This window comes from Sciurus vulgaris, assembly GCF_902686455.1.
Source record: "Sciurus vulgaris genome assembly, chromosome: 14".
In the NCBI taxonomy this organism is placed as follows: Eukaryota; Metazoa; Chordata; class Mammalia; order Rodentia; family Sciuridae; genus Sciurus; species Sciurus vulgaris.
Window position 1 is genome coordinate 58270761 of NC_136475.1, and position 19428 is coordinate 58290188.

Consider the following 19428-nt stretch of genomic DNA (forward strand, 5'->3'; position numbering starts at 1 on the left):
GTCTCTTTATCTCAAGAGCGATTGCCAGGCCAAAGCAGAAGATTCCTAAAGAAAACATCTCTTCTTGACTTTGATTTTTAAAAGCCTAAACTCAATGATGGGAAAAGAAATAAAGATATTCCTCTGAAGGTGAAAGAATCAGCAAAGAGGCCTTACACCAGCAAAGAGGCCTTACACTAAGAACAACAGAAAAAAGTAAGGAGAAAGGGAAAATCTTCCATGATTAAGAAAAAGTCTGATAATCCAAGGAGTAGAACAGGGCCCTAGCCAAATCCCTCACAATTTCCCAGGAATATGAAAAAGCATGGCCTGGCCACATAATACTAGAGAGGTTCATCCTTAGCTCCTGGGATCCTGACCTTGGCAGAGATTTTCATATTTAAATAATGACACAGACATCTGATTCCAAGGGACCAGGTGAGCCTGCATAATCAGCATATCACCTGTGACCAATATAGAAAGAAGACCCAGAGAAACCTTTTTGAATGTCCCACTACTGAAAAGACTCCCCAGGACCTTTTACAACATGGTTTCACCAGAAGTGGGAGGAATGCTAGCCCCAATCTAACAACTGATACTGACTTTATATGAAGGGGCACTGGAATTTGATTTAAATTTGACTTCAATAAAGAAATATGACAGGGCTGCGGTTGTAGCTCAGTGGTAGAGTGCACTGGGCTCCATCCTCAGCATCACATTAAAAAAAAAACCCACTAAATAAAATAAAAGTATAAAAGAAGAAATATGACATTTCTTTATATTTTATCACACCTCAGGCAAATAAGCTTTATAATGGTATAGATGATGGGGGGGCTTTAATCAGGAAACAAAATAAATATAAAATTGCATATTTGCATCTGCATCTGAATTATAATTTTATTAAATTCCATATAGTGAACTCTTGATGGACTATATTTAAAATAAAAGGAAGTTTCACAATATGTAATATAGTCCCACTGATGTTTACAAAACTGATGTACTGAGCTCATAAGATTTACCACTCTGCATCACCAATGGCTTTTGCAAATACATAGTCTCTCCCTCCAAAACACATAACACCATCTTTCAAAAAGAATTTCCATTTGTTCTTGCTTCGATGAATCTGGAGGGAGAAAAATAATCTAAATTAATTTTATAAGTTAAAAAAATCATTTACATGTCTTTGAAATAGTAAATAGGTTTATTCTAACCCTAAATAGGAGGTCTTTAAAAGTAACACCTCCTTGAGATAGTTATTCACAGTGAATATGTCAGATACTGTTTGAAGCACTGAAGATACAGCCAGATCCTACATATTAAGCATTATTTTAGACACTGGAGATATTATATCATATATACAGTCATCCCTCAATATCAGTGTATCCTGAGGTACTGGTTCCACAGACTCTACAGATATAAAAACCTGGTGATACTTGCGTTCCTTATATAAAATGGTGCATGTGTGTATATACATGTGAATATACATTTACATATATTTATATATAATTACATATGTTTTATACATACATATAACCTATGCATATCCTCCTATATATTTTAAATTATCTCTAGAGTATTTACATGCCTAATACAATGTAAATACTCTTTAGTAATTATACTGTATTGTTTATGGAATAGTGATGGAAAAAAGTCTGCATGTTTGGTAAAAACGCAATTTTAAAAATATTTTCAATTCATAGTTAATTAAACACATGGAGGATGAAACTGCAGACATAGAGGGACTACTAGAAATGATTTCATGTATTATATATATAAAATACAGGGGAAAAAATCCTGCCTTTGATGAATTTACATTTTAATAAAAGGGGGACAGAGATCTAATACATCAGTAAATTATATAGAATATTAAAAGGTTAAGTGTGCTACAAAAAATTAAGTAGGAAACTGAAGCACAAATGTAAAGATGGAATTACAATCTTAAAAAGGATAGTCAGGGTAGGATTCACATTTGAGGTGATACTTAAGCAACAACTTGAAGAAGGTAAGGGATAAAGCCAGGCAGGTATTGACTCAAAGTCACTTCAAACAAAGGGCACAGATGAGAAAGGTCCTGACAAGGGACATGCCTGAACTGTTCAAGAATAGTAAAGAGTCCAATATGTCTGCAAAGGAATAAACAGAGAGAATGTAGCTAATATTATCAAAACTGAAAAAGTTGTGTTTCAACGTGAAAAAGAAAGTCACAATAAAGCACCAAGCACAGTCAGAAGATACATCCTAAAATCTGTTAAGATTCTGTTGGCTGTTCTTCAGATTTAATAAATCAGTCTAGATATAGATAAAATAAAAAGTAAGAAATCCTACTACTTCGAGAAGTAAGAAACCATAAAATCATTGCTACCTCTTGGTAAATTACAAGTGATGATTCAAAAGTCATAGAAATATATGATCTGAGATCAAAGGTAATACTTAAACCTAGTTTTTGACTATAAATAATCAAGTCCAGGAATAGATATTGTGACTGGTATTCAGGTGCATTTTATGAAGTATAAGAAAATGCAAACAAGTTGTACCCCATTTGTTTACAATGAATCAAAATAAATTTTAAAAATAAAAAAATGAAAAAAAGAAAATGCAAAGTATAAATCCCTATTTGTGTGTTTAGAATTTCCCTAATAATGTGAAGTTTTTTTTTGAGTTTGATTCCCAAATTTTCACTTTCATGTCTTTAAAATCCCTTTGTAATACAATAGGGATAACAGAATCCTGAATTCAGCACAGGTCAAAAAATATGACTAGAATCAGAAGAACAGTTGCAACAGCGGGTAGCTTTAATCAAGTGACTACATTATTTCTACAAATTCAATATAGTTCAAATTAGGTATTTATTAATCTAAAAAACATATTACTTGACCTAAGGTAATAAATAATGATCATTTCCAGTGATGTTGAAAATTCATTTGCTAATACTCATTCATTTTAGAGGTTTTTTACTCCAAAAAATGAATCATTTATTTTTTATCCTACATACACACACACACACACACATCTCAGCTCAAACATCAGTGACATACAGTGGGGAAAACTGAAAAGCATTTCCATGAAAGTCAGGACATCGACAAGGTTATCTACTACTATTCAACTTTTAAACACTCTAGAGGTACTAGCTAATACAGACACTAAATGAATCAAGACTTGAATATTTAAAAAGAAATCACATAAATACTAGAAGAAAACATGAGTGAATCCTTTAAAATCTTGAGGTAAGAAGCTCTATTCTTGACTCAAAATTTAGAAGTCATAAAATTAAAGACTGACAAATTTAACATCTGCACATAAGAAAAAGTAAGGAAAGTAAATGATTAAGGAAAAATTACTTCCATGTATAACAAAAAGCTAATAACATTCCTCAACATGATATGGAGCTCTTAGAAGTCACTGAGTAGGAAACCAATATTTCAACGTTTTAAAAAAGACAAAAGTTGCTGGGTGTGGTGGCACACACCTATAATCCCAGCAACTCAAAAGGCTGAAGCAAGATTCCAAGTTTGAAGCCAGCCTCTGCAACTCAGTGAGACCCTAAGCAACTGAGTAAAGTCCTGTTTCAAAATTAAAAAATTAAAAGGACTGGGGATGTGGCTCAGTAGTTAAGCGACCCTGGGTTCAACCCCCAGTAACCCCACCCCCCAAAAAAAAGAAAAGAAGAAAAAACAAGAAAAGTTGTATTGATTTGGGCAGCACATATACCAAAAAGACAAAGTTATGAACAAGCAGGTCACAAAAACTAAATATAAATGGCCCTTAAACACATAGAAAGTTAAAAATTCTACCAGCATATCATTTTTCACTTTTCATAACAATAAAGATCCAAATATCTTTTATCACATTCTATTGGCAAGGTATAGGAAAAACATCACTCTCAAACACTATTTTGGAAATATATACTCGAACATCCCCTTGGAGAGCACTGTGGCAATGTCTAACCAAATACATTTGTCTTGGACCTACTTATTCCATTTCTGTACATTTATGTAACAGATAAGTTTATAGACACGTGAAATGTCTCACTACAGGTTAATTCAAAGCAAAAGACTAAAACATAAATATTCATCAGTAGGAAATTAATTAAATAAATTTTAACCCTAAAATGGAATGTTCTACAACTATTAAAATATTAGCATGAGGAAAGCCTCATGTAGAAAAAACTGAGAGACACTGTTAATAGTAAAGCAAAGGTACATAATGCAGTATTGTCTATGCTACCTTTTGTACTTACACTAAATAAACTCTAAAAATACATTTAACAACTAATATAACTACTTATTTGCAGTCAAGTCAGGATCAGAAGAGCTACTAGAAGGAAACACAAATAGTGAAGGAGTGGGAACCAGACCTCATTGTATACCTTTTAGTTGTGTTTTGATTTTTAACCGGGTGTATGCACTATTTAAACACCAAACCAAATATACATAGAGTGAGAAAGAGACTGTACTACATAGCTTACAATTAATCACTGTGCTAACATCTAAGGGACAAAGCCACAGTAAGAAAGTTAACTAACCTGTTAGATGAAGATATAGGCTGTTCAAATGGTTTCACATAAAGTGTTCTATTTATAGGACAGAATACTGTCATTCCTATTAAAATGTTTCATTTCACCATTAATTTTTCCAGTATTATCCTTATTACTTTAATCTTTATAATAATCTTAGATATTTTCTAGGTCTCTGAAATCACTAATTCTCACCCAGTATGTAGACCAATGCCTTCATTTAGTCCCTTTTCATTGTACATGTTAATATTTTCAAACTTTTCCTCCGAGAGTTAAGCTATACATTTTAAAAGGTAAATTTCATCTGTTAATCAAAGTAAAATAAAACACACTTAAAAAAAAAAGTGCTTCTCCAAGTTTAAGGGATTTCACATCACCTGAAAGTCTTGTTAAAAATACACATTCAGGAGGTTTTCAAGATGGCGGCCTAGAGGGTGGCTGCATTTCATGTTGCTCCAGGACTCAGGATTCAAAAGAGGAGATATTGAGACGCTTGGGACCAACTCAAAGCAGCCGGGTGACTCTCACCCCCTGGGGGGGCATCCCGGATGGGACGGGGGTCCCAGAACGCAGGAAACTTTGTGAAGTAGAACTGCCGGCGAGACGCCCCTCCCCCCGCTGGAGCAGTGAACTCGGACAGCTGGGAGCGCCATAAGGAGGCCGCTCGGCACAGCGCTAGGACTCGGAGCAGCCACTGGGGCTCTGGCGGCTGCCCAGGGGAAGAGTGGCGAGGAGAACTGTGTGGACTCAGGACACCGGGGCCTGCCCTGAGGAGGAGGAGAGGAGCGTGGCCACTTGGATTCGGAGAGACTGCACCAGAGCTGCAGGCGGTTGCCAGAGGAGAAGCTGCGCGGCGAGCTGTTTGGAATCAGAACGATGCTTCTGAACACCGGGGCCTGCCCTGAGGACGAGGAGGAAGAGGAGCGGCCGCTTGGATTCGGGTGACTACACCAGAGCTATAGGCGGTTGCCAGAGAAGGGGCTGCGTGGCGAGCTGTTTGGACTCTGACCACTTCTGAACCCCGGGGCCTGCCCGGAGGAGTAGGAGAAGGAGGAGGAGGAGCGCGGCGGGTCCTTTGGACTCGCAGTGACTGCATTAGCGCTCCAGGCGGCTGCTCAGAGGAGAAGGCGAGTGGTGAGTTGTTTGGTCTTAAAGTGACAGCTCCTGAACACAGGGGGGCTGCCTGGAGGAGAAGCGTGGTGGGACGCTTGGTCTTGAGTGGCCGCACCTGAGCTCCGGGCGGTGCCCAGAGGACCCGTGCAGCTGGTCACGTGGATTCAGAGCCACTCAGAGGGACTGCTCCTGAACACCCGGGGGGTTATCTGGAGAAGGAGGAGGAACGGGGAGGGTCACTTCGACTCGGAGTTATTGATTGCCCCGGGCTACGGGTGGTTGGTGGGAGGAGGAGGCACGAAGTGAGTTTCTTGGACTCCTAGTGACCGCACCGGCATACTGGGCGGCTGTCTGGAGGAAGAGGCCTGTGGCGGGTCTCTGGGACTCAGAGCGATTGTTCGGGGCCACAGGTGGCTGCTCAGAGGAGGGGCCACGCAGCCAGGCGATTAGGTGCAGAACAGGGTCCCAGGATCTAGGAGGCTTCTGGGTGGAAGAGCCGCACAGAGACAGGCTTAGGGCGGAGTGAAGGTTCCAGGCCTATGGGCAAATTCTCTGAGGAGGGACAGCCTAAGGAGATTCGTCTGCGAAGGGTGAGGCTCCCAGGCCCAGGAGGTAGGGCCGGGCCCCTGGAAACTTTGCAGAGGAAGGCAGCCCAGCCCAGGCAGTAGCTGTAAATTGAGGGGAACCTCTAGGAGGAAACTGACCAGCGAGACCTCCCCACTGGGTGAGTCTTCCCTGCCTGGTGAGGTTTCCCCACAAGGAAGGTAAAACCAGAGACACAGGCCCAAACAGGCCTTGCCTCAGCCCACAGCCTAGGTCCCCTTTGGATGACCATTGGTCAACAAGTGGAGGCACCTCTGCCCACTAGCAGGGAATATACCCCACCTGAAGGCCACCACTCCTAGAGAGGCAGCTTCCTTGTGGAGCACCGCATTATCAACTTCCTCCAAGACTTCAGCCTACTGAAGGCTAAGAGGGGATATATATAGAAATCTTCAGGGACATTGTAAATCAACAGAGGAAATCTGCAATATCTCAGCGGTCCACTGATACCTGAACAATATGAGAAAACAAGGAAAGAAAATGATGCCAACAAATCTAGATGTTACATCAATAAAACCCAATGACAGCATGGCAGAAGAAATGACAGAAAAGGAGTTCAGAATGTACATAATTAAAATGATCAGAGAAGCAAACGAGGAGATGAAAGAGCAAATGCAAGCATTGAATGATCGCACCAATCGACAGTTAAAAGAGCAAATACAGGAAGCAAAAGATCATTTCAATAAAGAGTTAGAGATATTGAAAAAAAACCAAACAGAAATCCTTGACATGAAGGAAACAATAAACCAAATTAAGAACTCCATAGAAAGCATATCCAATAGGATAGAACACCTGGAAGACAGAACCTCAGACATTGAAGACAAAATATTTAACCTTGAAAACAAAGTTGAACAAACAGAGAAGATGGTAAGAAATCATGAACAGAATCTACAAGAACTATGGGATATCATGAAAAGGCCAAATTTAAGAATTATTGGGATTGAGGAAGGTCTAGAGAAACAAGCCAAAGGAATGAACAACCTATTCAATGAAATAATATCAGAAAATTTCCCAAATCTGAAGAATGAAATGGAAAATCAAGTTAAAGAGGCTTATAGGACTCCAAATACACAAAATTACAACAGACCCACACCAAGACACATTATAATGAAAATACCTAACATACAAAATAAAGACAGAATTTTAAAGGCTGTGAGAGAAAAGAACCAAATTACATTCAGGGGGAAACCAATACGCATATCAGCAGATTTTTCAATCCAGACCCTAAAAGCTAGAAGGTCCTGGGACAACATTTTTCAAGCCCTGAAAGAAAATGGATGCCAACCAAGAATCTTATACCCAGCAAAACTTACCTTCAAATTTGACGATGAAATAAAATCCTTCCATGATAAACAAAAGCTAAAAGAATTTACAAAAAGAAAGCCAGCATTACAGAACATTCTCAACAAAATATTCCATGAGGAAGAGATGAAAAACAAAGAAGCAAATCAGCAAAGGGAGGAATTATCCTAAAGGAATTGTCAAATAAAGGAGGAAACAAGTTGTGTCAAACAAATAAATAAACAAAATTTAAAAAATGAACCAAATGACCGGGAAACCAAATCATTTCTCTATAATAACCCTGAATGTTAATGGCCTGAATTCATCAATCAAAAGACATAGACTGGCAGACTGGATTAAAAAGAAAGATCCAACAATATGTTGCCTGCAAGAGACTCACCTCATAGAAAAAGATACCCATAGATTAAAGGTGAAAGGATGGGGAAAAACATACCATGCACATGGACTCAGCAAAAAAGCTGGAGTATCCATCCTCATTTCCAATAATGTGGACTTCAAGCCAAAGTTAGTCAGAAGGGATAAAGAAGGTCATTTCATACTGCTTAAGGGAAGCATAAATCAGCAAGATATAACAATCATAAACATCTACGCCCCAAACAGTGGCTCATCTATGTATGTCAAACAAATCCTTCTCAATTTCAGAAACCAAATAGACCACAACACAGTAATACTAGGTGATTTTAACATGCCGCTCTCACCACTGGACAGATCTTCCAGACAAAAATTGAACAAAGAAACCATAGATCTCAATAACACAATCAATAATTTAGACTTAACGGACATTTATAGAATATACCATCCAACCAAGAGTGAATACACTTTCTTCTCAGCAGCACATGGATCCTTCTCTAAAATAGACCATATATTATGCCACAAAGCTAATGTTAGCAAATACAAGAAGATAGAGACACTAGCATGTATTCTATCAGATCATAATGGATTGAAGTTAGAAATAAATGAAAGAGTAAAACACAGAAACTATTCCAACATCTGGAGATTAAACAATATGCTATTATATGATGAATGGATAACAGAAGATATTAGGAAGGAAATTAAAAAATTCTTAGAGGTAAATGAGAACAAAGAAACATCATATCAAAATCTCTGGGACACTATGAAAGCAGTACTTAGAGGGAAATTTATTTCATGGAGCGCATTTAATAAAAGAAGTAAAACTCAACAAATAAACAACCTAACACTACAGCTCAAAGCCCTAGAAAAAGAAGAACAGAACAGCACCAAAAGTAGTAGAAGACAGGAAATAGTTAAACTCAGAGCTGAAATCAATGAAATTGAAACAAAAGAAACAATACAAAAAATTGACAAAATAAATAGTTGGTTCTTCGAAAAAATAAACAAAATTGATAAACCTTTAGCCACACTAACAAAGAGAAGACGAGAGAAAACCCAAATCACTAAAATTCGGAATGAACAAGGAAATATCACAACAGACAGGATGGAAATACAAAACATAATTAGAAGCTATTTTGAAAATCTATACTCCAACAAAATAGAAAATTTCGAAGACATCAACAGGTTTCTAGAGACATATGAATTGCCTAAACTGAATGAGGAGGACATAAACAATTTAAATAGACCAATTTCAAGTACTGAAATAGAAGAAGTGATCAAAAGCCTACCAACAAAGAAAAGTCCGGGACCAGATGGGTTCTCAGCCGAGTTCTACAAAACCTTTAAGGAAGAGCTCATTCCAATACTTCTCAAAGTATTCCATAAAATAGAAGAGGAGGAAACCCTCCCAAACTCATTCTATGAAGCCAATATCACACTGATACCTAAACCAGACAGAGACTCATCAAGGAAAGAAAATTTCAGACCAATATCCTTAATGAACATCGACGCAAAAATTCTCAACAAAATTTTAGCAAATCGCATACAAAAACATATTAAAAAGATAGTGCACCATGATCAAGTGGGTTTCATCCCAGGGATGCAAGGTTGGTTCAACATCAGGAAATCAATAAACGTAATTCACCATATTAATAGACTTAGAGTCAAGAATCACATGATTATTTCAATAGATGCAGAAAAAGCATTTGATAAAATACAGCACCCCTTCATGCTCAAAACACTAGAAAAAATAGGGATAGTGGGAACATTCCTTAACATTGTAAAGGCCATTTATGCTAAGCCCATGGCTAATATCATTCTAAATGGTGAAAAACTGAAAGCATTTCCCCTAAAAACTGGAACAAGGCAGGGATGCCCTCTTTCACCACTTCTATTCAACATCGTTCTCGAGACTCTGGCCAGAGCAATTAGACAAACCAAAGAAATTAAAGGGATACGAATTGGAAAAGAAGAACTCAAACTATCCCTGTTCGCTGATGACATTATTATATATTTAGAGGAACCTGGAAATTCCACCAGAAAACTCTTAGAACTCATAAGTGATTTCAGTAAAGTAGCAGGTTACAAGATCAATGCCCATAAATCCAACGCATTTTTATACACAAGTGATGAATCTTCAGAAAGAGAAGTTAGGAAAACTACCCCATTCACAATAGCCTCGAAAAAAATAAAATACTTGGGAATCAATCTCACAAAAGAGGTGAAAGACCTCTACAATGAGAACTATACAACACTAAAGAAAGAAATTAAAGAACACCTTAGAAGATGGAAAGATCTTCCATGTTCTTGGATAGGAAGAATTAATATTGTCAAAATGGCCATACTACCTAAAGTGCTATACAAATTCAATGCAATTCCAATTAAAATCCCAATGACGTACCTTACAGAAATAGAGCAAGCAATTATGAAATTCATCTGGAAGAAAAAGAAACCCAGAATAGCTAAAGCAATCCTTAGCAGGAAGAGTGAAACAGGGGGTATTGCAATACCAGATCTTCAACTCTACTACAAAGCAATAGTAACAAAAACAGCATGGTATTGGTACCAAAATAGAAAGGTAGATCAATGGTACAGAATAGAGGACACGGACACAAACCCAAATAAATACAATTTTCTCATACTAGACAAAGGGGCCAAAAATATGCAATGGAGAAAAGATAGCCTCTTCAACAAATGGTGCTGGGAGAATTGGAAATCCATATGCAACAGAATGAAACTAAACCCATATCTCTCACCATGCACGAAACTAAACTCAAAATGGATTAAGGACCTCGGAATCAGCCCAGAGACCCTGCAGATTATAGAAGAAAAAGTAGGTCCAAATCTTCACCTTGTTGGTCTAGGACCAGTCTTCCTTAACAGGACTCCCATAGCACAAGAAATAAAAGCTAGAATCAACCACTGGGATAGATTCAAACTAAAAAGCTTTCTCTCAGCAAAGGAAACTATCAGCAATGCGAAGAAAGAGCCTACAGAGTGGGAGAATATCTTTGCCAATCATACTTCAGATAGAGCACTAATCTCCAGAATCTATAAAGAACTCAAAAAACTCTACTCCAAGAATTCAAGTAGTCCAGTCAACAAATGGGCTAAGGAAATGAATAGACACTTCACAGAAGAAGATCTACAAGCAATCAACAAACATATGGAAAAATGTTCAACATCTCTAGTAATAAGGGAAATGCAAATCAAAACCACCCTAAGATTCCATCTCACCCCAATTAGAATGGCGATTATCAAGAATACGAGCAACAACAGGTGTTGGCGAGGATGTGGGGAGAAAGGTACACTCATACACTGCTGGTGGGGCTGCAAATTAGTGCAGCCACTCTGGAAAGCAGTGTGGAGATTCCTTAGAAAACTTGGAATGGACCCGCCATTTGACCCAGCTATCCCACTCCTTGGCCTATACCCAAAGGATCTAAAATCAGCATACTACAGACATACAGCCACATCAATGTTCATAGCTGCTCAATCCACAATAGCCAGACTGTGGAACCAACCTAGATGCCCTTCAATTGATGAGTGGATAAAGAAGCTGTGGTATATATATACAATGGAATATTACTCAGCCATAAAGAATGATAAAATTATGACATTTGCAGGCAAATGGATGAAATTGGAGAATATCATGCTAAGTGAGATAGGCCGATCTCAAAAAGCCAAAGGACGAATGATATCGCTGATAAGTGGAGGATGACACATAATGGGGGGGAGGGAAGGGTTAGAGTTAGTGTTAGGGAGGGGGGCAAGTATGGAGGAAGGAACTACTGTATAGAGGGTAAAGAGGGGTGGGAGGGGTGGGGGGAAGGGAAAAAATAACAGAATGAATCAAACAACATTGCTCTATGTAAATTTATGATTACACAAATGGTATGCCTTTACGCCATGTACAAACAGAGAAACAACATGTATCCCATTTGTTTACAATAAAAAAAAAAAAAAGTCATGGGGAGTTTTCTGAGGAGATAAAAAGGTTTTTAAATTGACTAATGGTTATACATATCCATGAACATACTTAAAAAACACTGAACCATACACTAAACGAATGAATTTATAATATTTTAATGATATCCCAAGTATTAAAAAATACAAATATTCATGAATTAAAGACCATTCTGTTACTTAATAATCATAGCTGTTTTTGTAAAAAAAAAGAAAAGAAAAGAAAGAAAAACTGTTACCAACTTATTTTCTCAGCTTAAAACTTGAAATGCACCTTCATCTAACACAAAATTCCACTGATTCTATCATAACCTCTAACTTTACTGTCTTCTTACTTAATCTTACTTCTAACTTAATCTGGACTTCAATTACTTCATATCCACACTATCCATGTTTTTCTTACCATTAGCCTTTTCCAAATCATTAAACATGCCCAGTTTCTAAATTCAATTACAATTTTTTCAATAAGGTTAATGTTCTTCAGACCAAGTTTAGACTTCTCCAACCAGCATTCAAGATATTTCAACATGATCCCTACTCTGTCTCCCAGCCCAGTTTCATTTACAATACTTACAATAAAAGAATACTTACTCGAGCCAAAGTTATCTCTTCACTGTCCCTTGTACATACTACAACTATTCATTTCTTGGCCTTTCTCAGGATATTCTACTATGAATGCCTACCCTTTATACTAACCTATATCCTATAAATCATTCAAGCCCTATTCCAAAGCTCCACATCACCCATGAATGATTTGTGGAGAACCCAAACTGCAAATGATTTCTTATATTTCCTTGCCACTTTTAGGACTCACAGTCTGCCACATATCTCATTTGATTTATGTAACACTCATCTTAGCATTTGGTTTACCTGTCACATATTTTAGCTTTTGATTTGCCTGCCATCTTATTGTATGTCATTCTATTATTCCCTAAGAAATATCTTGTTTCAATAAGACTGTCACCTCCTTAAGACAAGGACTATCACTTTTTTTAGTACCACAGCAACCATACAGCACAGTATTAGACCCAAAATGCACCATCAAAACTTTACAGAATTAAATAGCTGTTTTTGTGATTCATTTAACAGTTAACTGTAACTCACTATCATATTTCCCATCATTTTAAAAATCTTCCTATTACAAATGCAACTAATAAACCCAAAGTCCAAAAGATGAATACAGTACCTTATCATACTGACAGACAATTACATTATCTGTGTCAAACAGGTCTGGCACATCCTGCTCACTAACATCATCTCCAGAATTTAAAGGATCCTAAAGATGAAAGATGATCACATTAGGAAATTTCATGATGCTTCAAATTTTTTAAAGATAGAGAGACATACAGAAATTAATAACTTAGGCAGAATTGTATATACTTTAAAGTCAAATAGCCTGAGTTTTAATCCCAGCTTGGCCACTTAATAATCACATGACTGATCTTATACAAGTTACTCAAATTCTCCATATCTCAATTTTCTCATTGATGTAATAAGACCCACAGGACTGGAACTATTAAATAAGGCAGATAAGATTTAATATTATATGATATGTATGTAAGTCCACCATAAATGATAGCTAATACTCCTATATTCTTCTTTATTACCATATTCCACCCAGATTTGCATTTATTAGAATTAGAACAGATAATGTATACTTCTACACAGACTGCCTTCATAACCTCCACTTCCATCCCCTAAACCTTCCACTATCTCCAATCAAGAGCTACAAATATAGAAGACAATTCCTAAACACTTAATATTGATTTATAGTTAAATATTAAAAGTTTAAACCCCAGCATACAAATAAGTCTCATTTAAAAAGACTAAAGACATAGTAAACATTGTTATTGCTCTTGGTTCCCAAATATATTCAAGCACAAATGTTGTAAGTTAATAAAAATCTCAGCTCAAAAGCAATCCTTACCTCTTCCACAACATCTATTTGAGCATCTTCATCATCACTACTATTTGCAGTTGAATCTTCATTTGATATACTGCCAGTTTCTTCAAGCACCTTTAGATCTCCTGCATCAATAATCCCTATAAATTCATTCTCATTTACATCCCTTATACTTCCTAGTTCTTCATTGGAAGATGTATCACCAGTCCCATCTATTTGAATTATTTCATTAATATCATCATCAGTTACCTGAGTGCTTAAATCCATCTGAGAATTAGAATTCTACAAAGAGAAAGAAATACAATAAAGTTCTTCAAGTCAAACATGGTGTATAAAACAATGCATCAGAATTTTAACTTACTTTGGCAAATACTCTACAAGTGGTCACTTAAAATATATTTCTGCCTGGGCATGGTAGCACACACTATAATCCTAGTGACTCAGGAGGCTGAGGCAGGAGGATAACAAGTTCAAGACCAGCCTCAGCAACTCAATGAAGCCCTAAGCAACTTAGTGAGACCCTGTCTCAAATTACAAAATTTAAAAAGGACTGGGGATGTAGTAAAATGTCAAATTATAAAATTTAAAAAGGACTGGGGATGTGGTAAAATGTCTCTGGATTCAATCCCCAGTACCAGGAGAAAACTCATATTTCTGCCTTTATAAAATGATTCTCCCTCCAAATTTTGAATTCCACAATACCTCCAGCATTTCTATGTAACATAAGAATAGTTTTAAAACTATAAATTAAGTAAACCTATTTATACTCATACATAGGCAACAAACTAATTCACTGCTCTCATATAATATTCACCAGATTTTATTAACAGCATCTTAAATTAACATAGTACCTATTGGGTTTTAACTATTACACTTGATTCTAAGCAATTACTGAAGTACAAAAGACAAATAGCACCATATTCAATGCATAAATTAAAAATACAAAGAATTAAAGTAAGTTGAACACAGAATAAATATCATATTATTCCACTTAATATAAGATACCTAGAATAGGCTAGAACCAGCAAACTCACAGAGACAGAAAGTAAAACAGGTTACTAGGGCCTAGGAGGAAAGGAGGAGGTAAGTTACAATTTAATGAAAAAAGAGTTTCTGTTCGAGATGCTAAAAAAGTTCTAGAAATGGACAGTGGTAATGGCTGTACAATGTTGTGAATGTACTTAATACCATTGAATTGTACACTTAAAAATGGTAAAATCTGGCAGCCCGGCTCCCTCTGGCGGGAAGTGCCTTTTCAGGCTAGCTTCTCGAGGCAGACCGCCCAGTGAGAGCCTTTCTACACAGAGCCAGCCACAAGTCCCCAAGCCAGCGGAGACCTCCAACCCGCAAGCAGCCTCTGGGACCAGAGCAGGGCAGCCAGAGACCTCTCCAGGCGGCCCTGCCCCCCTCCGGCCCACAGGCTTTTTCAACGGGATGATCCAAGATGGCGGACTAGAGGGTGACTGCATCTCCAGTCACTCTAGAACCCAGGATTCAAGAAGGGGAGGCATTGAGAAACTCAGACTAAAATAGAACCACGGGGTGAGTCTCCACCACCTGGTGAAGCCCGGCCAGGGCAGCAGGCCCAGATTCGGGGGGCTTATTAGAGGAGGGCAGGGCAGCTCGAGTCTTCTCCAGGCAGCCCTGGGCACTCCAGCAGTGGGCTCCTCCCACACGGCCAGCTTCTCGGAGCAGGCCCCCCAGTGAGAGCCTTTCCACACAAAGCCGGCTCCAAGCCCTGGAACCAGTAGTGGGCTATGGACAGCTTTCTTCGGAAGTACTGCATTATCAAGTTACTCCAAGACTTCAGGCTACTGAAGGCTGGGAGGTTGATACACTGGAAATCTACAGGGACACTATAAGCAAATAGAGGAAATCTGCAATAGCACAGAGTCCCACTGACATCTGACTAATATGAGAAAACAAGGGAAGAAAATGTCTCAAACAAACTTAGATACTATATCAATAAAACTCAATGACAGCACAGCAGAAGATATGTCAGAAAGGGAGTTCAGAATGTACATAATTAAAACAATCAGGTAAGCAAACAAGGAGATGAAAGAGCAAATGCAGGCATTGAAGGAGGAGATGAAAGAGCAAATGCAGGCATTAAATGACTGCACCAATCAACAGTTAAAAGAGCAAATACGGGAAGCAAGAGATCATTTCAATAAAGAGTTAGAGACACTGAAAAAAAAAAACAAACAGAAATCCTTGGAATGAAAGAAACAATAAACCAAGTTAAAAACTCCATAGAAAGCATAACCAATAGGATAGAACACCTGGAAGACAGAACCTCAGATATTGAAGAAAAAATATTTAATCTTGAAAACAAAGTTGACCAAACAGAGAAGATGGTAAGAAATCATGAACAGAATCTACAAGAATTACGGGATATCAGGAAAAGGCCAAATTTAAGAATTATTGGGATTGAGGAAGGCTTAGAGAAACAAACCAAAGCAATGAACAATCTATTCAATAAAATAATATCAGAAAATTTCCCAAATTTGAAGAATGAAATGGAAAACCAAGTACAAGAGGCTTATAGGACTCCAAATATACAAAATTACAACAGACCCACACCAAGGCACATTATTATGAAAATACCTAACATACAAAATAAAGACAGAATTTTAAAGGCCACGAGAGAAAAGAATCAAATTACATTCGGGGGAAACCAATAAGAATATCAGCAGATTTTTCAATCCAGACCCTAAAAGCTACAAGGGCCTGGAAGAACATTTACCAAGCCCTGAAAAAAAACAGATGCCAACCAAGAATCTTATACCCAGCAAAACTTATTTTCAGATTTGACGATGAAATAAGATCCTTCCATGATAAACAAAAGCTAAAGGAATTTACAAAAAGAAAGCCGGCATTACAGAACATTCTCAGCAAAATATTCCATGAGGAAGAGATGAAAAACAGTGATGCAAATCAGCAACGGGAGGAACTAGCCTAAAGGAATAGCCAAATAAAGGAGAAACCAAATCATGTCAAAAAACAAAAATGAGTCAAATGACTGGGAATACAAATCATATCACAATAATAACCCTGAATGTTAATGGCCTGAACTCATCAATCAAAAGACATAGACTGGCAGATTGGATTAAAAAAAAAAATCCAACAATATGCTGCCTGCAAGAGACTCATCTCATAGAAACAGATAACCATAGACTAAAGGTGAAAGGATCAGGGATGCAAGGTTGGTTCAACATCAGGAAATCAATAAATGTCATTCACCATATCAATAGACTTAAAGTCAAGAATCACATGATTATTTCAATAGATGCAGAAAAAGTATTTGATAAAATACAGGACCCCTTCACGCTCAAAACACTAGAAAAAATAGGGACAGTGGGAACATTCCTTAAGATCGTTCTTGAGACTCTAGCCAGAGCAATTACACAAACCAAAGAAATTAAAGGGATACAAATTGGAAAAGAAGAACTCAAACTATCCCTGTTCGCTGATGACATGATTATATATTTAGAGGAACCTGGAAATTCCACCAGAAAACTCTTAGAACTCATAAGTGAATTCAGTAAAGTAGCAGGTTACAAGATCAATGCTCATAAATCCAATGCATTTTTATACATAAGTGATGAATCTTCAGAAAGAGAAGTTAGGAAAACTACCCCATTCACAATAGCCTCGAAAAAAATAAAATACTTGTGAAAGACCTCTACAATGAGAACTATACAACACTAAAGAAAGAAATTAAAGAACACCTTAGAAGATGGAAAGATCTTCCATGTTCTTGGATAGGAAGAATTAATATTGTCAAAATGGCCATACTACCTAAAGTGCTATACAAATTCAATGCAATTCCAATTAAAATCCCAATGATGTACCTTACAGAAATAGAGCAAGCAATTATGAAATTCATCTGGAAGAATAAGAAACCCAGAATAGCTAAAGCAATCCTTAGCAGGAAGAGTGAAACAGGGGGTATTGCAATACCAGATCTTCAACTCTACTACAAAGCAATAGTAACAAAAACAGCATGGTATTGGTACCAAAATAGACAGGTAGATCAATGGTACAGAATAGAGGACATGGACACAAACCCAAATAAATACAATTTTCTCATACTAGACAAAGGGGCCAAAAATATGCAATGGAGAAAAGATAGCCTCTTCAACAAATGGTGCTGGGAGAACTGGAAATCCATGTGCAACAGAATGAAACTAAACCCATATCTCTCACCATGCACGAAACTAAACTCAAAATGGATTAAGGACCTCGGAATCAGACCAGAGACCCTGCAGATTATAGAAGAAAAAGTAGGTCCAGATCTTCAACATGTCGGCTTAGGACCAGACTTCCTTAACATGACTCCCATAGCACAAGAAATAAAAGCAAGAATCAATAACTGGGATAGATTCAAACTAAAAAGCTTTCTCTCAGCAAAGGAAACTATCAGCAATGCGAAGAAAGAGCCTACAGAGTGGGAGAATATCTTTGCCAATCATACTTCAGATAGAGCACTAATCTCCAGAATCTATAAAGAACTCAAAAAACTCTACTCCAAGAATTCAAATAATCCAGTCGACAAATGGGCTAAGGAAATGAATAGACACTTCACAGAAGAAGATGTATAAGCAATCAACAAACATATGGAAAAATGTTCAACATCTCTAGTAATAAGAGAAATGCAAATCAAAACCACCCTAAGATTCCATCTCACCCCAATTAGAATGGTGATTATCAAGAATACGAGCAACAACAGGTGTTGGCGAGGATGTGGGGAGAAAGGTACACTCATACACTGCTGGTGGGGCTGCAAATTAGTGCAGCCACTCTGGAAAGCAGTGTGGAGATTCCTTAGAAAACTTGGAATGGACCCTCCATTTGACCCAGCTATCCCACTCCTTGGCCTATACCCAAAGGACTTAAAATCAGCATACTACAGACATACAGCCACATCAATGTTCATAGCTGCTCAATTCACAATAGCCAGACTGTGGAACCAACCTAGATGCCCTTCAATTGATGAGTGGATAAAGAAGCTGTGGTATATATATACAATGGAATATTACTCAGCCATAAAGAATGATAAAATTATGGCATTTGCAGGCAAATGGATGAAATTGGAGAATATCATGCTAAGTGAGATAAGCCAATCTCAAAAAGCCAAAGGAAGAATGATATCGCTAATAAGTGGAGGATGACACATAATGGGGGGAGGGAAGGGTTACTGTTAGGGTTAGAGTTAGGGTTAGGGAGGGGGGCAAGTATGGAGGAAGGAAGCTCTGTATAGAAGGAAAAGAGGGGTGAGAGGGGTGGGGGGAAGGGAAAAAATAACAGAATGAATCAAACAACATTACTCTATGTAAATTTATGATTACACAAATGGTATGCCTTTATGCCATGTACAAACACAGAAACAACATGTATCCCATTTGTTTACAATAAAATGTAAAAAAAAATAAAAATTAAAATTAAAAAAAATAAAGGTGAAAGGATGGGAAAAAACATACCATGCACACGGACACAGCAAAAAAGCTGGAGTATCCATCCTCATTTCAGATAATGTGGACTTCAAGCCAAAACTACTCAGAAGGGATAAAGAAGGACATTACATACTGCTTAAGGGAAGCATAAATCAGCAAGCCATAACAATCATAAATATCTATGCCCTGAACATTGGCTCATCCATGTACGTCAAACAAATCCTTCTCAATTCCAGAAATCA

At 37.5% G+C, this 19428-nt stretch overlaps 1 protein-coding gene across 4 annotated transcripts in view; it reads right to left on the minus strand.

Moving 5' to 3' along the window:
* Window positions 1–425: 425 nt before the first annotated feature.
* GTF2A1L (general transcription factor IIA subunit 1 like) overlaps window positions 426–19428 on the minus strand; it is a 121603-nt gene continuing 102600 nt past the window's right edge. For all 4 annotated transcript variants that reach the window (XM_079111630.1, XM_079111632.1, XM_079111633.1 and 1 more), the window contains 3 exons: window positions 13755–14012; window positions 13014–13103; window positions 426–1102 (listed from right to left, as the gene is read on the minus strand). In XM_079111630.1, the coding sequence (XP_078967756.1) occupies window positions 995–1102; window positions 13014–13103; window positions 13755–14012 (456 nt within the window). In that variant the 3' untranslated portion in view covers window positions 426–994. The remainder of the gene's footprint in view (window positions 1103–13013; window positions 13104–13754; window positions 14013–19428) is intronic.